Source organism: Sinohyriopsis cumingii, unplaced genomic scaffold, assembly GCF_028554795.1.
Source record: "Sinohyriopsis cumingii isolate HCF-2022 unplaced genomic scaffold, ASM2855479v2 utg000488l, whole genome shotgun sequence".
Classification (NCBI taxonomy): Eukaryota; Metazoa; Mollusca; class Bivalvia; order Unionida; family Unionidae; genus Sinohyriopsis; species Sinohyriopsis cumingii.
Genome location: NW_028315905.1, coordinates 267583 through 288388, shown reverse-complemented (window position 1 = coordinate 288388; position 20806 = coordinate 267583). Strand labels below are relative to the sequence as shown.

Genomic DNA, 20806 nt, shown 5'->3' with positions numbered 1-20806 from the left:
AATATCTGGGAGGATCTAGCCCCGAAGAATTAGCCAAAGCCGGATTTTTCTACTTGGGCGAAGGGGATAAAATCAAGTCCTTCAGTTGCGGAGTGTCACTGCACCAGTGGAAGCAAAAAGATTAGGCTACAAGAGAACATTCGTGGTTTGCCTGCGGAGTTGAGAGAACGCATTTTCCGAGAGCTGGTCAAACTACAACTTCAACTGAAACAATTGCATCCGTCAGGTCACCTATTTTGGAACCATTGGTACCTGAAGGGCGTATGAGCACTGATTAACTTCAAAGCGTTCCATTCGTCAGACATTGATGAATCGCGTGAGATTCATAAAGGTTTGGATGCCACTTATTCTACTTACAAACTGATCCAAATACACCGAATTCCAACAATCGAGTTAGACGATTAGCAAAATCTGTTACACCAAGAAATCTTGGTTCAAGAGGAAACATCTGTACGACGTGTGTTGTGTGAGTTAGTGACTAAAAACTTTTGTAGGGAACTAAAATAAAACCGATGCTGTTCAAAAAGTACACCTATTACCTTACACCAAACAGGGTATAAAAACTTGCTACCATGCCATGACCGCCATCACTAGTGATACAACAGATTCCGTGGAAAGAAATCAATGACACTATCCAGATAGTGGAGGATTACCAACTCTTATTACGAGAACACTGTCCATTGAATTGGGGTCGACTTGTGGTGTGTGTCTTAATGACTTCCTTTCTGGGATTTTGTTTACCAGCCAATTCATTGCGGACTGTTTACGAACAGTACTTACCACCAAATAAAGCATGAAAGTGGTCCTTTTAAATGAGCGCGAGAGACTCGTTCTGTTAAAAGCCATGCGTTTTCATCTGGATAGATCTCGACCTCTACGGGAAGAAAAGATTTGTCAACTTTTAGGTACTGAAGATGTGTATGAAGATGTGCGTGTGAGTTGTGACTTACATCTTCAGTGGAAGGATGTACGTCACTGGAAAAGTTGGGGTTTCAAGGCATGGACCAAACAAGTGGCCACTTATGCCCAAGAGTTGCGATCCACAATTCAAACGTCCTGTGCAAAAATTAACTTTTAAACCTTTGTTAGTGACAGTGCAAGAACAACCCGTCACCGACGACAACTACTCCCTTCAGGTCAGGACTGTCATGGATATTCCTGAAAGACCTTTCCAAGAGAACACCTGTGTGACTGTACTCAGTGTATAGACTGTAAGAACATTACTCACTGTCCCTAGGAGAACATGGTTACCAAAAACATGTTTTATAGAGACTTGTACATATTCCACTTTGATCGATGTAATGTGTATTTTATCGCTGTGCATAACCATTTTGCTTTCATGTATTATTTTTCTTTCAAGTTGTTCAATTTTTACTTGCAATAAACGTGTCCTGAACAAGTATAAAAGCTCTTGCCTTGTCTGTTTTCGTGTCAAAAGTGGCATTCCCTATACTATGGCTACCTCTGCTAGTTCTACTCCCACTTCCTTCACTTTCAAAGTAATCGACAAACACTTAGATCGTGCCAGTTAGTAGACCATATATCTTCACCATCCCTTTAGCATGTTAATTGCAGGCTATCGCCATTTGTCAAACGTTTGATCGAACATAAGCATCATTTGTTTGATATTTCACCTAAAATTATTGTGTAGTGTTACAAAGAGTGGCAATCGGCGTACAGCCTCTTGCTCGAAAGTCAAAGCGATTCCATCGTGTTTGTGGAAGGCATTCCTAGCGAAGACGACGTGATCGTGTCTGACCCATCTGTTCATTTTCGACGACATGTTAGGAGAAGACGAAAAAGAAATTAAACTGTGGTTTACGCGCAAAGGGCATCACCGTAATGGCGGTGTCATTTACAATCCCCAAAATTTGTTTCAACAAAGTAGAGACTATAGCAACATCAATCTCATTACTTAGCACGTGGCCTTGTTTAAAAGCCCTAGGGATAAATCGCAAGTGCAAGTCTAACCAAACATTTAGAAATGTTTTGGCTGAATCATGCATATGACAATGCCACTCAAACTCCACACGCCTATTTACTCGTGCATTTAAAACACACCACTCTAGGAGATGTGGTCATTCGCTCCTTCGTAAAATGGGATCATAATGCCCCAATGTTCTCCCCCAGAAAAAAGTCACTCCCAAAAAAGCCAAACAAACCCCAAAGAAGGAAAATAGCAGCGGTGTCAAGACCAGGTCCAAGTCCCAGAAAAAGAAAATCCCAAACAAACAGAAAAAGTCCCCTGAAAAAGAAAATCCCACAGAAAACAGTTTCTACCCACATGAGAGACACTTCGGTCAGGACGCAACCTTACATTTGCAAAACACGACCTGCATCTCCAGTAACCTCAGCTTCTTCCACTTTTCCGTTGCTGTTTATGCCAGCCGAACCCAATTTGACACCAGTTCTTCCTCATTTGATGAACCAATGGAAACCCGCGTCTCCAATAACTTCTCCTCCAGCGGTGACACCCTCCTCTACTTTAGCTGCAGTGGGAGCTGCTCACAAACTACATGCTCCCAAAATAAAAGTCCAAGAGATATCGGGTATGATACAGAGTTTACTGGATTTGTCCAATCAAGAACTGTCCCGATTTAGTCCGTTGCTAACCTCTCCACGACGTGTGATGCCTGTCGTCAAGTTGATATGACGTAAAGACAATCACAGGCAACGCATTCCAGTATAAAAAAGACTTGATGCAAAGAATAGGAATCAGTGTTTTTGTGCTCCTGAACACCCAAAGATGTCAACCCCCCCCCCCCAGAAGACATCCCACTTCTAACCCCCAAAGGAAAGAAAGGTAAAGGACTGCCTCCTGGTTTAGTCAACATGAAGACATGTTGTCTCTCCTGTCCAAAGCCTTTCCACCCATGCAAAAAAAACCTCATTCAAGCAGCCTCCAGAGACGTCATAGACACCATGTGCGAATATTGTTTGAACGTCTTGAAAGTCAAGTTACCATTGTCTAAACACAAGAAACAATGCTTATCGAAACATCGCCACGTTCTTTGCCAAAGGGTTCAAAAGAAAATACCCTTTAGTCAAAAGAAAAAGATGTTGGTACAACGCGGAGGACTTTTGCCCATATTGTTAGGAACCTTTCTGAAAGGAACATTGGGAACAATGCTGGGAGGACTCATGGCAGCAAGATGTAAATGGCCCAGAAGATAAAAGGTAATTTTTAGGTCAAAAATTTCAGACGCGACAATTTAAATCCGATGGAAGGACGAAAACTGGGTTTACTGGCAAGAACGATGGACCCCGCATTTGCCTTCCAATCCTTATTTGACCGAGATGTCCCAGTTACAACACAAATTGCAGTCGTTGATGGATCGCAACGATTTGTCTGAAACAGAAAAATCGCAAAAAAAGGTCAACAATTGCAACGACAGCAACTCTTTCACCAGAAAGCTTTACACGAAACAGCTCTGCCAACTCTAAAAAATTTTAATACCCTGATGTAAAGTATATTACGATCACCATCACCCCCAGCGGTCAAAACAGGCACAGCGCCACGAATGCCTCAGGAAAAAGAGGTACGAGAAGTCTTTCAAGCATCGTGAGCAGCCCCCATTCCTAGTAAGATTTCAGCGACCTTGCTGCCCCTTCCCCCACTCCCAAACGGGAAGAACTCAAAACTTGGGTTAAAAAGGTAATGTCCACTCCTCCTTCGACAGAAATCAAAAAGACCTAAGGGAAACCAGAAGTCAGAAAAGCCAAGAAGACCAACGCTATCCCAATACCACCTCCACCACCGCCACTACCCTCGACTTCTACACCCGTGGCACATTGGACACGCAAAGCCGTTTCCAAACCATCATTTCGCCCAATCTAAAGTAGTGTCAGCGAAGAGTGGGTGATTTATCAAAAAAATGGAGAAGGTGTTGGCCAGCATTTACCACGATACATCCCATTTTGCATGTTATGCACGAGTTCTAAAATTGTATCGTGCTGCCAAAACCCGTCTAAACAGTCTCCGTTTACCTCAAGCGCAACGATGGTTACAGAAACAAGCCATGTACAATTTGCCAAAACCCATTCGACGAAACTTTTCAAGAGGTCGCACCCGAGTGGAGGGCATCAATGATCAATGGGAAGCCGATTTAGCCGATGTCTCTCAATCGACCATTTACAATCGTGCCTACAAATTTTTTGGTGTGTCATAGACGTCTTTTTCAAATTTGCCTTTGTCGTGCTATTGACATCTAAATCGAGCAGCGAATTAGTGCGAGACTTCCAACTGGTATTGAAACAAAGCGGTCGTCACCCTCTTCGATGGTAAACCGACGAAGGGACCGAATTTCCCAAAAGAATTAAAGAAATGTGACACTCGTTTTTTCACCACCGACAATCCCGAAACCAAAGCCAGCATCGTGGAACGTTTTCAACGCACTTTGAAAGAACGCATGTGGAAATATTTTACGTATCAACACATCGATGTTTTACCGCACTTGGTTCAAGCGTACAATCAATCTTACCATCGGGGCCTCGGACGTGCCACCTAGGAAGTGACTCCCGACAACGAAGTGATCGTTTTTGAGCCCCTGTTTAGCACGTTCCCGACGGCGACTGTCCCCAAGAAAAGTGCAGTGTTGGCAGCAGGAGATTTTGTGCGCACTGGCAAAACCAAACGCACTTTCGACAAACGTTACTTACCCAACTGGACCACCGAATTGTTTCGTATCACTGGACGAGTTCGTGGCCATCATACTGTAGTCTATAAATTTGAAGACATGAACTGGGAAGTGTTAAAAGGAACGTTTTGCTTGCCCGAGTTACAACGCGTAACCAAAAACGAAGACGAAGTGTACGACATTGAAAGAATTCTCAAACGAAGAACCCGTACAGTGGAAAAACGCCGTTTCAAAGAAGTCAAAGTGCGGTGGAATGGTTATCCTCCCAGATTTGATTCTTGGCTTAACGCATCGCAGGTCATTGAGTATACCACCTCTACCTCCGCAGCGACCATTCCTTCACCCAGTTCTTCTTCGCAAGATCTACGAAAGCAACACTTGTGGGTGTGGCATGGAGATCGTGTGCCTAAAACCCAAATCGTCTTTTTCTGCTAAATCTTTGTGATGTATTGTATCATCGGTACGGACATTGCCAATTTCTGTTTGCAACAAGGAGACAAACAATTGTGGAGCATTTTACTGAGCAGTTTTCTTCTTCCCAATCCTTTCTTGAAATACTCCTCGAACAGGAACAACGGGAGTCTTGGGCCCAACGCCAGACACCACTCCAACAACAACAACAATAATCACCACAACAGCAATTCTCTTTTAGACACTCCTCTGACTTCAAGTGAGCCCAGGGCAGCAGCAGAACTCTGATTAATTAACTCTCATTAATTATGAACAACAACAACTATATTTATTTAACGTTACCCAGTGACAGTTCCCCAACAATACTTTGTCTTGTTACACGTCCAAATTACCTCAGGCCATACAATTAGATCACGAAGCCCATTGGGAAGTGGCTTTGTTGGAAATGATTTACCCTGCACAAATCAAACACATGATTGAAACTCAAAACACAGTTGAGGTCCAAGTTCTGGACGAAGCAGTGCAACAAGTCATGATTACCGCTAAACAGCATCAACAATTCACTGCGAATTGAGCAATACCCATCACTGCTCTTGTATTGTACATCTATGAGTTTAAAATTAACTCAGGCTATTATTTTAGCGGTCAATATCTGGAGGACGCGATTGTTGACACATTCAATGCATGATTTGACAGAGTCCTTGCCAAACTGAACAAACGTATCCCCATCGAGTACCATAAGGTGGATTGTCGCCTACTGATGAAATTTGAAAGTGAGGAAGTAAGGTATAGGTATTAGATTTTGCCCTAAATTGTATGACAATTTCTGTGGGGAACTAAGGATGATCAAGGATGTCAAGAACATAAGAGAAATGGCAATAATTGACGATAACTCGAAATTTGTGAAACATTTTCCTTCCCCGGTAGAACTGAACCAAGGACACAATTTGATTTTTGTGTATTCCGATGTGGTGGAGTGCAACGTGTTGGGACACACCTTTGTACCGTTACTGTGTGTCATTCCTTTGAAAGTGGATTCTGCCACGATCAATGATGAGGAAGTTGCAAACACCTATCACGTTCACCGTGAATTTGTACATCCTCGATATTTACCAGTCAGTACGTCGTACTTTGACACTGTCAACATTGCTATAGAAGGAGATCTTGGACAAAATATTCCATTCACCAAAGGGAAAATCAATCACGGTGAAACTCCATCTTCGGAAAAAGATTCTCTAACGACTCGTAAGTCATGTATCCAGTGTACCGAGGCATTACTCGACAGCGAGGACATGGTTTAGGAGATATGCTGAAATCAGCCTTTCGTTCGGTGGCCCCAGTTTTGAAACCGATGATAACACTTGTCCGTGTACGATGCCACTGGACAGTTAGGAACCAACAAAAGTCACGTATTACGTACAATTATTATGCAGGAGGCTACGTATTGTACGCTTTTGATTTCACTCCAGACCAAGGCAGCGACGAGGGACATTTCCACAATATAAAATCCGGTCAGATTCGTGTGTAAATTAAGTTTTATAAAGCTCCAGACGAGACGGTGAACGTCGTCTTGTATGCCGAATTCGATAATACCATAGAGAGAAGTCATTCTAGACTATTAGAAGCTATGGAAGACTGTAAACCCTCTTTGAATGGTGGAACATCTATGGAAATGGAATACCGTGGATGTAGAACCCCAAGACAAAGACGACAAGGATATAGTGATGAAGTCCAGATAGTCAGAACAAGAACAACATTTCGTCTCCTGGTTTGCCAAACACTGGGCAGAACAAATTACTGAATTGATCAAGAAAGATTGATATGGATGTCAAAACGACCATCCCAGTCAAATTCAGCACGACAAATGTCTGATGCTGAGTCAAGAAGAAAAATTGTACGAGTATCTGGACGAAGCTTGGAGTCTCGTTGCGGAAGAAGCCGTGTTGCATCAGTGGTATAAACACTTGCGTGATCATTCCTCTCCTCCATTGTTGACTCTTGAGAGCCATCACATCGAACCTGTCTTGGCTCAGAGTGCGGAGACGAAGCGAATAAACGGTTACTTGTCACAGATTTTCAAGCAAAACGTTCGGATTGAATTGATAACTTATCATTACCTGTGAAGAAAACAACAAAAAAAAACTACACAAAAATGGATAACTGGGAACTTTATTACCTTTTGAACCACAGTTCGTACACTGCTTCTTGGAATCATGTCGTGTGTGCTAAAAATGAACTTCATCATCGCAAACCTCAAGACCATCAAGCTTATGTCATCAACACGGACGACGCTCATCTCCCAGGAACCCACTGGGTAGTCGTCTACTTTCCCCGTGATGGATGTGTGGAGTACTTTGCTTCGTATGTATTGCCACCTTCGGAAGACATCATCGACTTTATGAGAAGAAATGCCCAGACGACACAATGCAATAATGTGAAATCACAAGGCATAGATTCCATGGTGTGTGGACTATATTGTGTGTATTATCTTCATCAACGCAGTTTTGGATATTCTTTCAAACATTTTGTGGCTTATTTGGATCGTCACTTTTCTAGAAACGATGACAAAGTAGATCGATGGTTTTGTGACCGTTGTGATTATATTTTGTCTTTAGCTAGGAAGCTTAATGTACATCAATGGCCCAATGACCTCCATCAGTGGAAGTCTAGCTTCACTTCACAACGTTGTCAACTTTCTCAAAAATAGTTTGTTATTTGAAAAATGTTTGTTTGTTTCTTTGAAAAATTGATAATTGTAGGTTGTTATTTGAATAAAAATATTGATTTCGAAAAATGTGTCTGTCCTTTGTTTTCAATTTTGCCATGATAAGAGCTGTTTCATTTTTCTGTCACTCACCCTTCAATCAAATATCATAGTGTTCCGACTCTAAACGTTGTAGAGATGTTTTCTATCGCGTCCGCACTAGAACCATATAAAAGGGGGAAGTCTCCCGTCTGACCATGCATTGTTGACTCATAGGAAGATGTGTTCAAGACTAGCCAAGCTGAACGACGCTTACGTGAATTTCATCGTGTCAGGAAAAAATTTATACTCAAGCCTGAAGAGATAGAGAATGTCAGAATGTTGAACGTGACCGAAGACATGATTGATGAGCTCTTCAGTGCGGAAATCAAGAAGGCGAAATAAGATTGGACGGAGAAGTTCAGACTTCAGAAGCAGAGGGAACAGAGAGAGCAGCAGCAACAACAGCAACAGCAAGAACCAGACAAAAACGAAAGAGTTCTCCTTTTCTTTCCAAAGAAGCAGGTCCTATCCTGTGGGAAAGCCTGTCGCCAGGCTGGGTCGCAATCTTCGACGAAAACAAATTGCCATAACTCCTTGCCCACAAAAACAGCCCTTTTTAGGGCTACCCCAGTACTCTAGAAAAGAGATACTATTTCAATTGCCAATTGTCTGTTAGTAAGTTTTGAAAGAATAGAATTGTGTCTATAAGCACTTCGTTTGTTTGACTTTATTACAAGTGTGTGTATGATATAGGTCTTGTACGTTTTGGTATCGGGGATGTTTTCCTTCAAGTCCGTGCTTGACAAACATAAAGGGAGCGCTCCTTAGTCTGGCTACCCATCGCCAAAGAGACAACAAGAGTAAAATAATTGCTAAATTGCTTTCACTCCATATGCACATGGTGTATGCCAGACGTTTATTGGATGAGCTGGCTAAGGAGGCCACAGCCGAACAATGCATGATAGAAAACGAGGAAGAGGAAAAACGATAAAAGAAGAGGAAAAGAAGAGAGGGGTTGTGCCTCACCTCATGCTAAGATGTCTGTGTGAGGTCGAGCCTGAGGTGAGGACGCCTCCACAGCCAGTACCAGCACCACAGCCACAACCTTTGCTAACAGTACAAAGACCAGTAATTCGCCAGAATGAAAACTGGGAAGAGGAATTATAAAGGCCACATCATCCATGCTTGTGGCATAGGAGAAGACAGAGGAAAGTCTTCACTATCTCTGAAAGTGAAGACTGGGAGAGTGAAACCAGTCCCACCCACCCCCCACCCTCTGCGTTACCAGCCACACGCGTCAATTTGGAGCCGGATTGGAGCCGGAGATGTGTCTGTGGCGCCAGACCCGGGAGATGTAACCATTAGACAGGTGTATTTGGAGTTAAAAAGAAACAGCCCTTCTCAGGGCTAAACAAATCTTTAGAAAAGAGAATATTCAAGTTGCCAATTGATGTATATGTGGAGTAGTGTGATTGTAAACACTCAATTCATTACTTATGTGATTGTGTGTGTGTGTGTGTATGAATGGGCGTACGTTTGTGTGGATGGTAGATATTGTGTTTGTATGAAGTTGCGTACGTTTGTGTGATAGTAGAGTGTATTGTTTTTACCCTTACCTTCTGTGTGGATAGTAGAGTGTGTGTTTATATGAGTTAGCGTACGTTTGTGTAGATGGTAGATATTGTGTTTGTATGAATTTGGGTAAGTTTGCGTGATAGTAGAGTGTGGTCTTTCCCCTTCCCTTCTGTGTCGATAGTATATTTGTGATTGTTTTTTCTTCTCCCCGTGTGTGGATAGTAGATTTTGGGGTCTGTTGTTTTCCTCTTCCCCTGTATGGATAGTATATTTTGGATTTGTATGAGTTAGCGTACGTTTGTGTGATAGTAGATAATATGTGAAGTGAGTGTAAAGAATGTTTTCCTTCATGTCCCTGCTTGAAGCATATAAATCATAGCGGTCGCCAATGTGGCTACTTCAGCGTTGACTAGTCAACACCGTAGGAAAAAATGGATTTGTTTAACAACTTGAAAGACAGTTGGTAGTGGATGGTGGATGGAGCCTATGTGATGGAAAGGCTTGCAGATGAATTAAAGTTTCCAGGTAGCCTAGTCTTTGTGACCATTCTGAAACTAGCGAGAGATTTGGTAAAAGGCATGATAAAGGAGGAAGATGAGACATTAAGAGGCTTCATTCAGCCAAAATATGTTAGAGTTGGAATATTGAAGGAGGCACTTGATGGTATCGTCAAAGTCGGGTGCTTATTAGAAGAAATATTCAATTTGACAGAGTGATCTTTTGTGAAGTGAGGATTAGACCAATTAAAGAAAGCTGAAGAAATGAATGTGAAAGGTACTGAAAGAGGAAGCGAAGAGGATATCTGGGCAAAGGAGAGAACAGATAACTGGGCAAAGGAGAGAAAAGACAAAGACAACAGAAATAAAAAAGAGGACTTTGAAAGACTGAATCAAAACTGGATGAATGTGCTGGAGAAGTTTAGATTAATGGGATATCCTGGCTGCATGCCAGAGAGGGAAAAGAAGAAGGGAATAATATAGACAGTTAGAATATGGGGAAAGAAGTGGAGAAAATAGAAGAAGAGCCCAAAGGCCCTTTTCAGGACTACTCATATGAATCGAAAAGATTTACTTTCTTGCCAAAACATTTTTAGTCTGTTTTTTAGTTGTTTGTGTGATAGATTAATGTGCGTCCATCTATGTCTGTATGTTGTATGTCGTATATATGTATATGTCTCGCCAGTTCCGTTCCCGCCAAGCGTTCTATGTTTTTCCCCGCATTTTGATCAAATTGAGGTCAGCCCTTGCTACATTGTTACCAATCTTCAGTACCTTGACGTCACCTCACCTGTTCCATTCATATTGTCCCTACACAACAACCCCACTTTTCCTTGTCGCTAGGGTGGCCCATTAAATTCCCCATGTTAAATTCCCCTTGTCGCCAGAGAGGCCCAAGACCTTTTTGACTGGGTATTCCATTGTCACATAGGTGGCCCACTTAACTACTATTGTATGTGTATTGAGCTGCTCTCTAACACTTCACAATTATTTTGGCTTCGACACACTATTTAAATTAATTTACAAAATGGAAGATATATTTAATATTGACAAGGAAATAATCATCATTTACATTATATAATAAAAACAGTACCAAAAAAAGAAAACACACATATACCAATCTGCACTACAGATTCGTGCTTATATCAGGAAACAGAATTGATAACTGCAACGTGCGCTTATAATTCGGATTTGATCTCTGTTTATACTTATCATCTCTATTTACAATATTTTAAAAGCACAATACAGAGAATGTTAAGCTACGATAAAACGTTTCTTCAGATTTCCAAGTAATAAAAGAATATTAAAAGAAATTAAAGTTTTACTATAACAAGAATAATATAATATGATATAATATAATATAATATAATATAATATAATATAATATAATATAATATAATATGATATGATATGATATAACATAACATAATATAGCATAACATAATATAATATAATATAATATAATATAATATAAGATAATATAATATAAGATAATATAATATAATATAATATGTAAAGTATTACAATTATTAAAGCTGCTGTGGATAACATTCTCTATTACGTGATATTTCCTTTTATCTGAAGGACCTTCTCTACGTCGCTGACGATAAAAACAAAATGGTTCACATTGTGAATAAGACCAGTATGACTGATATGATTGATATGCAATTCATGCCTGATCATATACCGTTTGGAGTCAAAGTCTTTCATCCAGACGGACAGCCAATTAATGGCACAGGTAAACTCTCCAAACCACGCACCTGCATTCACGTAATAGCTTGAGGAAATTTCTAATACTGCATATATTGTTTTTTGACCGGAGAAAAACATTGCTAATGTATCTCATCATCTCATGCTGGAGAGGTATAGTAAAAGACGGTAATGTTTTGCCATGGGGATACAAACTCCCCGAGTTTCTATGTTACTACGACTATTTTTACCGGACCAAGGTTACAAACACATTTCATGTAAAGGAAAGTAAATTTAGCAATTTATTTTCGGTGATGTTATCTATTATACATCATACAATTTGCTTAGAAATGAAGTGGAAACATTTATATGTGTTTGTGTATGTTAGTATTAATTTCAGATTATGAGGCCGTTCCGTAATTGGAAAGACCCTTAAGCTAACGAACCAACACCTGTTCCATCTACTTTACACCTCCCTTTTGTGTCTCACTTCTAACTATAAAATTGTTATTTTTGTTAATCTTCAGATCATTGTGCAACGCTTCAATGTAGCAATATCTGTGTTAACACGAACGAAGGTGCAGTGTGCATGTGCAGCGAAGGATATAACTTGAATGACGATGGAAAAAGTTGTTCCGGTAAGTATAGATAAAGGCTTAAAGCAATTATGATACCGTTGATAAAGATATTCAAAATAACGTTAGCATTAAATATTCATGTAGTGCATAAACTACACGGAATAATAGACCCTGATATGTATATTACGAAAAACATCACATATTGCGTTTGCATTTTTGTTCGATAAATGAAACGAGGTTAAACATGTTTAGGTCTGTTTTGTAGCAATTGTCAATAATGGAAGGTGGCTTCAAAAGTTACAACCAGTACATTTTTTCTAACATAAACAATTTAAAATAGTATCAACTCGATCAAACGATGGCACAGGTTGTCAAAGAGTTTTTATCTCTGTAAAGGTTAATCCATTTTAGTATAATTATGAGTTTAAGGGATCCGGCATGCCTCTATGCGTGACGTAGAAAGAGATAATAGATTAAATTCATTTGAGAAGAACATTATGTTTATGTTCCAACGCTTCTACTGATGCCATATTTTCCTCCAAGGTTCCGTTATACCGATGTTTCGTCGTTCGTTTAATTTAAACAGCTAACACAAGACCCAAATGCAAAGCTCGTTTATAAGTCCAATTAAAGAAACAATAAGTCCAATTAAAGAAACAATCGGCATTACAAGATTATACGAATTATACAATAGGAAAATGCCAAATATTTTTCAGAAGGCTCCAGGCTTTTCCGTCGAGGACTAATTATGAGCAATTCAACAGCCATGTGTGTTACAGATATTTACGCAGTTTCCTCAAGTGGATATAATATGACCTGCTTCACCGAATCAAATGAAATCTCCCATTTTGAGCTGGATACAATTCGAAGACAAATCGTCTTTGCAAATAGTTCTGGACTGTATTACATATCTGCTAACCAGTCAGTTCGATTTATATTTGCAGTCACAGGCACCATAAGTGGTACGTTAAATTTAAATTGAGTTATAATTTTATTTTTGTACACGAGTTACACCATAACTGCAAGTCAATACGTTTATGCATTATATATATATATATATATATATATATATATATATATATATATATATATATATATATATATATATATGATCTGAGAGTTCCTGAAGTGCAAACAATTGATAGAGACGATATTTTCCCAATCTAAAATCAACCTAACGCCGCGCGGGGTTCAATGGGAGATTTATGACCTTCAAATGTGCGTATCACGTCATGGGGTAAATGCCATGATTCGTTTAGATAACACGATAAAATTATGTTTTAAGATTGATTCTGGCACTTACTCCACCTTTCGTAGAAGCTCGGATTGACCAACAGAGTCTTAATCACGCAATTTGACCCTTACAACAGGCCGTGGGGTAAGTGCCATGACTTATATAGATAACATAAAACTTTAGTACTGTACTATTTGTTCATGGCACTTACCCAAAAGCCCGTAGAAGCTCGTGAGTGACCCGCGAAAATTTAGTGGACATCCGTGGACTCAACGAGGCCTCAATTGCAATATTTGACCCCTTCAACCGACCGTGGGGTAAGTGCCAGAATCAATAAGTAATAAATAACTTTAGTATGTTATCTAAATGACTCATGGCACTCACTCCAAAGACCGTAGAAGATCGTGATTTACCCACAGAGATCTCATGGATAGCCGCGCAGCTCTTTTATTGCCCCCTCGGGGTGTTTTGGATTTTTTGTGAGAGTGGGCGCGGTTGTGGGCGTGGATAATCAACGCATGAACAACCAGTACAGACGTGGGGGTATAAGCGGCGACCGTGATCGATAGGAGGGTTAAACACGGCGAGAATTGCAATGACATTGTTAAGATACTCTCGCTGATGAATGCGAAAATGCTAAATGTACGGACACGCCTTGATGAGATCTCCAAGCGCCGTAGTTTCAAAGTGTTAATTATACACAAACACAATCGCGTGAGCCGAAGCAAACCATTTTAAAAACCTTAGCGGGATCAGGAAACATCACGTCGTTAACTTCTATCTATTAATGCGCATTCATCAGTGATCTGATTGTGGCGTACTCGGGATTTCGTAACACTACCTCGGCTTCTTTCATGGATCACCTCCGTGTAATTTTTGCTACTTGTACTTGGGAAACATTAGGGTTAATCAATTCAGGATCCAGTGTTGGGTTGATCGTGGTGAGGCTGAGCATCGTCGCATCAAAAGTGTCCCGATCCTCGGTGCTCATTTTTTTCATACAGGATTCAATCTCAGCGTTAATGGTCGTGTGATCAAACTGGTAATCGACGAATTTATTGAGCGAAGCATTTAAAATCAAATATGACGTCAATAACAAATTACATTCGTAATCGTATCCATGTCGATGTAATATAACCCTAAATCGCGAAACCACCGATGTTTTGTCAATCGCCATCGCATATGTTTTAATGTCCCCTGGTGCCGCTTATGTAACGATTCAAACGATGTGTGAGTGGAGTCCGTACGTGTGACCTGCTCGCTACCGGTTTCTTGGCTTAGATTTAAATATCTGAGGATCAGTGACATATGTTTTTGTTAATTAATTCATCCAGTATTTGCTGGATTAGCGCTTTTACCGTTGTGACCGCCAACTCACAATGTGATCTCGGACATACCACGTTTATGGCCTCGTATTTTTGGATCGCGTTGTAATTTATTATTTTGCGAAAATTTATGACGACTTGTGCAGCGTTGATACCTGGATTTTCTAGATTGGCGACCGAATGAAGCATATAATTTTGATCACATACCGCCTTACAAAAATCACGGGCCAGTGCAGTAATAACAGGATAAGCTGCCGCTGAGACCATAGCTGATTAATTGATTGATTGGAGTGTTATATAAGGGGTAAATGCCATAAACAATTGTATAATACTAACGGGATATGGTCTCCACTATTATTAACGCCGAATTTTTAAAGCGATTTTGCACCGATTATCCTCCGCGGTCGCCACCGCCGCGCAACACCGAGCACCATGGCGACGCGATGTCCCGTTATTAATACAAATAAACACAGGTGACCGCACAATGGGTAAGGATTAGGTTTGGTGTTTGTTTAATCTGAGGCGTTAAATAATTTTTGGACTGACTGTAACCGTGACAGCGACAATATCTTTAATCGAACGATATTTTTCATTCGATGCAGCACCGTTCGCTGATGATAATGCAACTAGTTTTCAGTACATTGAATATCTCGACGATGATTTGAATAACACTGAGAAAGACGGGGGGGGGGGATGCACACCGTTTCCACCAAAGATGAAAACCTATATTTGTTACCGCATAAAGTGACCAGTATGTTTTGGTATAAAGATACAGGGCTTGGAGAAATCAGTACATTGGAATATGTGACACTCGCCGAAGGTGATAATGCTGCGACCACTGCAACGTTACTCGCTTATGTCAATGAGGTGGTGGCATCGGCGGGCTTACTTCTCATCAAGTTCATCGAGGTATGTAATGTAGTAGGTATACTGGCTCCAGATAGGCCGCAGATGTTACCGCTGTATTAGCTCATGTGAATAATTATGTAGTGGGAAAACGGGTATAATGAAGGATTCGTAAAACGCCATGGCTTCACCGATCATGGCCGCCATGTGATCATGATGTTACCATTTTCTAATATCTTTGGATTTGCGTTGGATGTGCAGACGGTTTATCGTGGCATCAAGCATGCAATTGAATTAAGTCAAGCCCGGGATAACACCTTTATTATTCATGCACACAGGGTCGCCGATAGGCATTTTATAATGACGTATCTCGCGTTATAAATGCCTAAAATTGTCCCTACAATTATTCGACAACCGGAGCTCGAATTCTCCGTGTCGACATTAGCACGGCAAATGTATTTTGAGCAAAACAAGACGTATATAATTACTTGCCTGACAAGTAGTTCGACCACCTGGCGCATTGCGACCGTGCCCGAAGAGCAATTACCACGGCGTATCTTTATTGTTTTTCAAGATGTCACACGTGCGGGTTTGTAAACAGACAACAGACAATCGCGTGTTTTATAATAAATTAGTAAAGAGGTTTATCAAACGCACCAATTCACATCGATATCCAGAACGCGAGCTCACGCGTTAGTTTATCACCGGCGCCAACAAATATGTTTCTCGTGTCTGCATGCACTTGCTGAAAGCGATGAAAATACATCAGGATTGTGAATCGGGAACACAAAATTACTTTTGAGGAATTTCGAACCATGTACCCGATTTTTTTTATTTTGATGTCATACGACACGATGAACGCTTGCGTGGGTCATCCATGATATTGAATTTTTATGGGTGCTGGATGCTAATATCGCTATTTCCCCATATCGAGTCAATGCACTCATTACGTCGGACCGACAATTTGAAATTAATACAGTCAATGGCCATATGACCGCGCGGGTCGGATCTAATCTGCGTCAAGCAATATAATCACAGTCACCACAGCAGCGACAACAAAACAAAATCTTAGGATCATTATGTCGGCATCGTACACCCCAACAATAATATATCTGACAGCGCGACAACATCAAACTTTTAAAAGCGCGCTTATCCCTCCTACAGCACAACGTTTAAAACTCGTCGTTTTCGTCGGCAGGCCCAGGTACAACCACAGTCACGACGCCACTCTCAACACGGCAAGCCGCGAAATATCAGCGACACAAAGGATTAATTTAAAAAATAATCACATGCACAAATCACAGCCATGCCTCGACAGCACGGAGGGTTTTTTGGATCATTCATAGCGACTTTGGTTGGCACAGTTGTGCCTAGAGCACTTCCGTATTAGCACTACCTGGAACAACGATTTCCGGAGCGAAGAGAAAGTGCCCTAGGGACATTATATTCGTCTGACGGTCTTACGACAACGGAGATGATTGGAGGATATTTTTTCTAGTCTACGTGAGGAGTATAATCCCATTTTCGTCATGCCGGCTCAATGAAAAAATAAATCCTCTACAACGACCACAAGCCTAACGCGAAAACGAAAAACACGGCTGAGTGAAAAGTTAACTACCACGACCGCCACAAAAATACTAAGCGTGGAGGTTTTATTATAGGCCCATTACTTGTGGCGATTGCGGGAAGCCTTCTTCCGGGTTTACTAGGAATCGGAGGACATGGATTTGTCGACCCTACGACAGAAATGGCGATATTGAGGAGAATGACGAAAGAGCGGCTAACGGCAATGCGGAGAATGGCATTGATTATGGAAATGCAAGGACGGGAAAGTACATTGTGGAGCACCCACTATCGCCAGTCTCAACGCACCTGTTAACGAACTTTGAAATCACGCGTGAATTAGCACCATTGCGACATTTTCCATGTGTTGTATTTTACAATCAGTTAACACCGGCCTCATTGCACCGCAACCAATGTTACGTAATTAATTTACACAATTATTATGCAGGGTCAGGCACGCATTGGGTCTCCTTATTATAACGCTTTCCAAATGAAGCAAGTGGGCTCTTCGGTATTTGGGCAGTATTGTACGCGTTATACGAATCACCACGTGCCTGCGAGTTAGGGTCATTTTTGGGAACTGAGTACATTCATCACATCGTAGACGAAAAGAATTCCAAGGTGTATTGTACGCCACGCCTGATTGCTGCCATGCTAGCGTTAGGATATATTATCGAAAATAACGTTGATGAGTTTACAGAGTGGGCACAAAAAGCAAGTCATCTACTATCGACGATCAAGAACTCAATGATAGCATCATGGTCGATGACGAGCTGAACATTCCTTACGACACACGTATTACCATGCCGACCATTTCGGCATCCCCATCCTCATAGCCCAAAATCTCATATTACCAGTACGATGCCAACCTGACTGATCCTTATGCGAGAAAAAAGTCCTGCATCAACAGTGTGAATAAATGCGACTGCAGCACCATGACCGACAGTAAAGTCATGATCGTGCTTTAGCGTATTCGTGTTTCAGCTCTTAGAACGTGGTGACCGAAATGTTAAAAGCACCCACAATGCTGTCAAAGTTATTCGATGTCGATCCCATAAATGGAGTAAACACTAACATATTATCGCTGTGAGAGGGTATTTACAGGAGTTCGGACTACCGGATATTAATCCTGACAGCGATTTATCGACATCCCACGTGACAGCTAATACACGACTGAGTAAATGAGCCGGCCACCAGACCCGGCCTTAGGATGTGCTGGTCCCAAAGTAGCATGCAGTGCCCAAGGCAGCAGTCGATAAGCTCGGTGACCCATGAAAAAAAATTGCTTTTCGAGTTAACGCGGAGCCCAAGGGGGTTGGCTCGGTCGCCTTGCCCTATTAGTGTATATGCGGCGCTCATCAAGTCGTGTCCGTATTTGTTGACGGGTATCAAACTGCACGAAACTACCAAAGATTTCCTAACATGATCGGCAAAGCCAACAGAATTTGTGGACATTTTGGAGTTGCACTGATACCGACCGATCTCAAACATCTAGAGACAGGTGATTCTTGTCTGACCTATCCACAGTGGCCCACGGCTGATTTTATCAACGACAATGCGTGAAGCACGGACTGTTGTTCTGATGACCCACGATTATTAGGAGGCACAGACATCATCGCATAGTCAAAACATCGGCGGTTATTACAAATTTTGAAACATTCGGTCAACGGCTGGTGGCACGCGGGCTATCAATCGCTTGATGACACTGGCAGCGATATTGTCTAGCCAAGTAAACGAAGTCATTAATGGTTACACACGCCCACGCCCACAACCGCACCCACTCTCACAAAAGAATCAAAAAAAGGGGACGATAAAAGAGTGAGCCGCGTGACTGTCCATAACATCTCCGTGGGTCAATTTTCTAGCTTCTACGGGTTTTGGGGTAAGTGCCATGAGTCATTTAGATAACATAACAAAGCTAGTTATTACTTATTGATTCTGGCACTTACCCACGGCCGGTTGAAGAGGTCAAATAGTGCTATTGAGGCTTGGCTGAGTTTACAGTTGTCCACACGATTACCACGGATCAGTCACGAGCCTCTACCGGCTTTGGGGTAAGTGACAGGAAGAAATAGTATAGTGCTAAATATTCTATGTTATCTAAATAGATCATGGCACTTACCCCACGGCCGGTTATAACGGTCAAATTGTGCGATTAAGACCTTGCTGAGTCGACGCAATCCATGCGGTCTATCGCGTGCCTCTACGAAATTTGGGGATAAGTGCCAGAATCAGAGTTAAAATATAATTGTATTATGTTATCTAAATGAATTGCGGCACTTATCCCGTGACGTCATACGCCCATGTGACAGTCATTAAAACTCCGCGCGAACTACGCGCGGCCTTATGTTGGCTTTATATTGAGAAAACAACGTCTCTATCAATGATTAGTATTTCACGAACTTTCAGATCATAAAATGTGGTTTTATTGGGCTCCCCAACAGCAATTTGTTAATAATGTAAATAAATAAATATATATGTATATATGCGACATATGAAAACTCATCTTCATTCATAACATTAGCATTTTTTGTCTCTTGTTTATTTGCTGGAATTTTTATATATAAAAATTTGCACATTAAGATATTGTTAGTGATTTTAATGTAAAACATTTCAAATGCTTTTACATTGCAAATAATTGTAGATATCGTCGGTTTACTTCAATGGCGTGATATTGTTTAAAGGGAAATTCACTCGTGACATGACCCATATGTGTATACATACAAACAAAAAACCATGTGTTTGGAGCACGGTCCCTATCCACATAAGTTACTATATAAATTTTATCCCGGTAAAGTTGTGCTGCTGATACTTAAGGAAATATCATTTTAATGGCGTAACGGGATAATGGACGACGACGGCAACAACAACAACATAAACAATCATAATAATGATAGTAATATGTAAAGAGTTACGGAATATAATCTTTAATTAAAAAATATATAGCAAGACGTGCATCCGTGTGATAAACATATGCATGGCCACAAATTTGATAAGACTGCATTGGAAATGTTAAACATTTCCATTTAGGCCTAATTCCTCATGAGTTTTCAATTTTAGTTTCTTGAATCGTTTGTTACGTGTGCGTTTTATATCGATCCAACCCTGGTTAAATTACATCTCGAGGGACTCGACTGAATGCCCAGTTTAGTTGTAGTTAGTTAGTTTTCCGTTGATTTTGTTGCGAATGGGTGTTTTGAGATTATTCATTCGTTTTGTTAAATTAATAGTCTCACCAACATAGTGGATGTCATAGATCCTGCATGTCAAGAGAGAGCATTACTTTTTAGTTCGACATCCTAACTATGTTTGATAGCAAAGCTTACTCTTGTGGTCGAACTTCTGAACGATTTTGTCTAGGGCATATGTTTAAAAATTAGACAGTAATGTCTATATAGCTTGAAATTGTATCCCTTTTACGCTGCGTGGCAGGTACCAGCAGGTCCTAGTACCGCTCCATTAGCCTAAGTGGTTAGAGCGTCCGCCTCGGATGCGAGAGGTCGTGGGATCAAACACCGCCCGAGTCATACCAGTTATAAAAATGGTATAGCACCTGACGCTTAGTGCTCAGGATTAATAGGTTAGTATAAGGACTAATCAGCCTTGTGTCTGGATAATGTGACTGGGATATAATGATATATGTCTGCTACATGATACCTCAGTGCTTGCCATCACTTAAAACTGCCACACTGCAAACATCGTAGC

At 41.0% G+C, this 20806-nt stretch overlaps 1 protein-coding gene across 1 annotated transcript in view; it reads left to right on the top strand.

Annotated features, from left to right (window-relative positions):
• LOC149773984 (low-density lipoprotein receptor-related protein 2-like) overlaps positions 1-20806 on the top strand; it is an 88451-nt gene that overhangs the window by 47534 nt on the left and 20111 nt on the right. The window contains exons 4-6 of the mRNA XM_089945930.1: positions 11451-11604; positions 12083-12193; positions 12850-13095. Coding sequence (XP_089802056.1) covers positions 11451-11604; positions 12083-12193; positions 12850-13095 — 511 coding nt within the window. The remainder of the gene's footprint in view (positions 1-11450; positions 11605-12082; positions 12194-12849; positions 13096-20806) is intronic.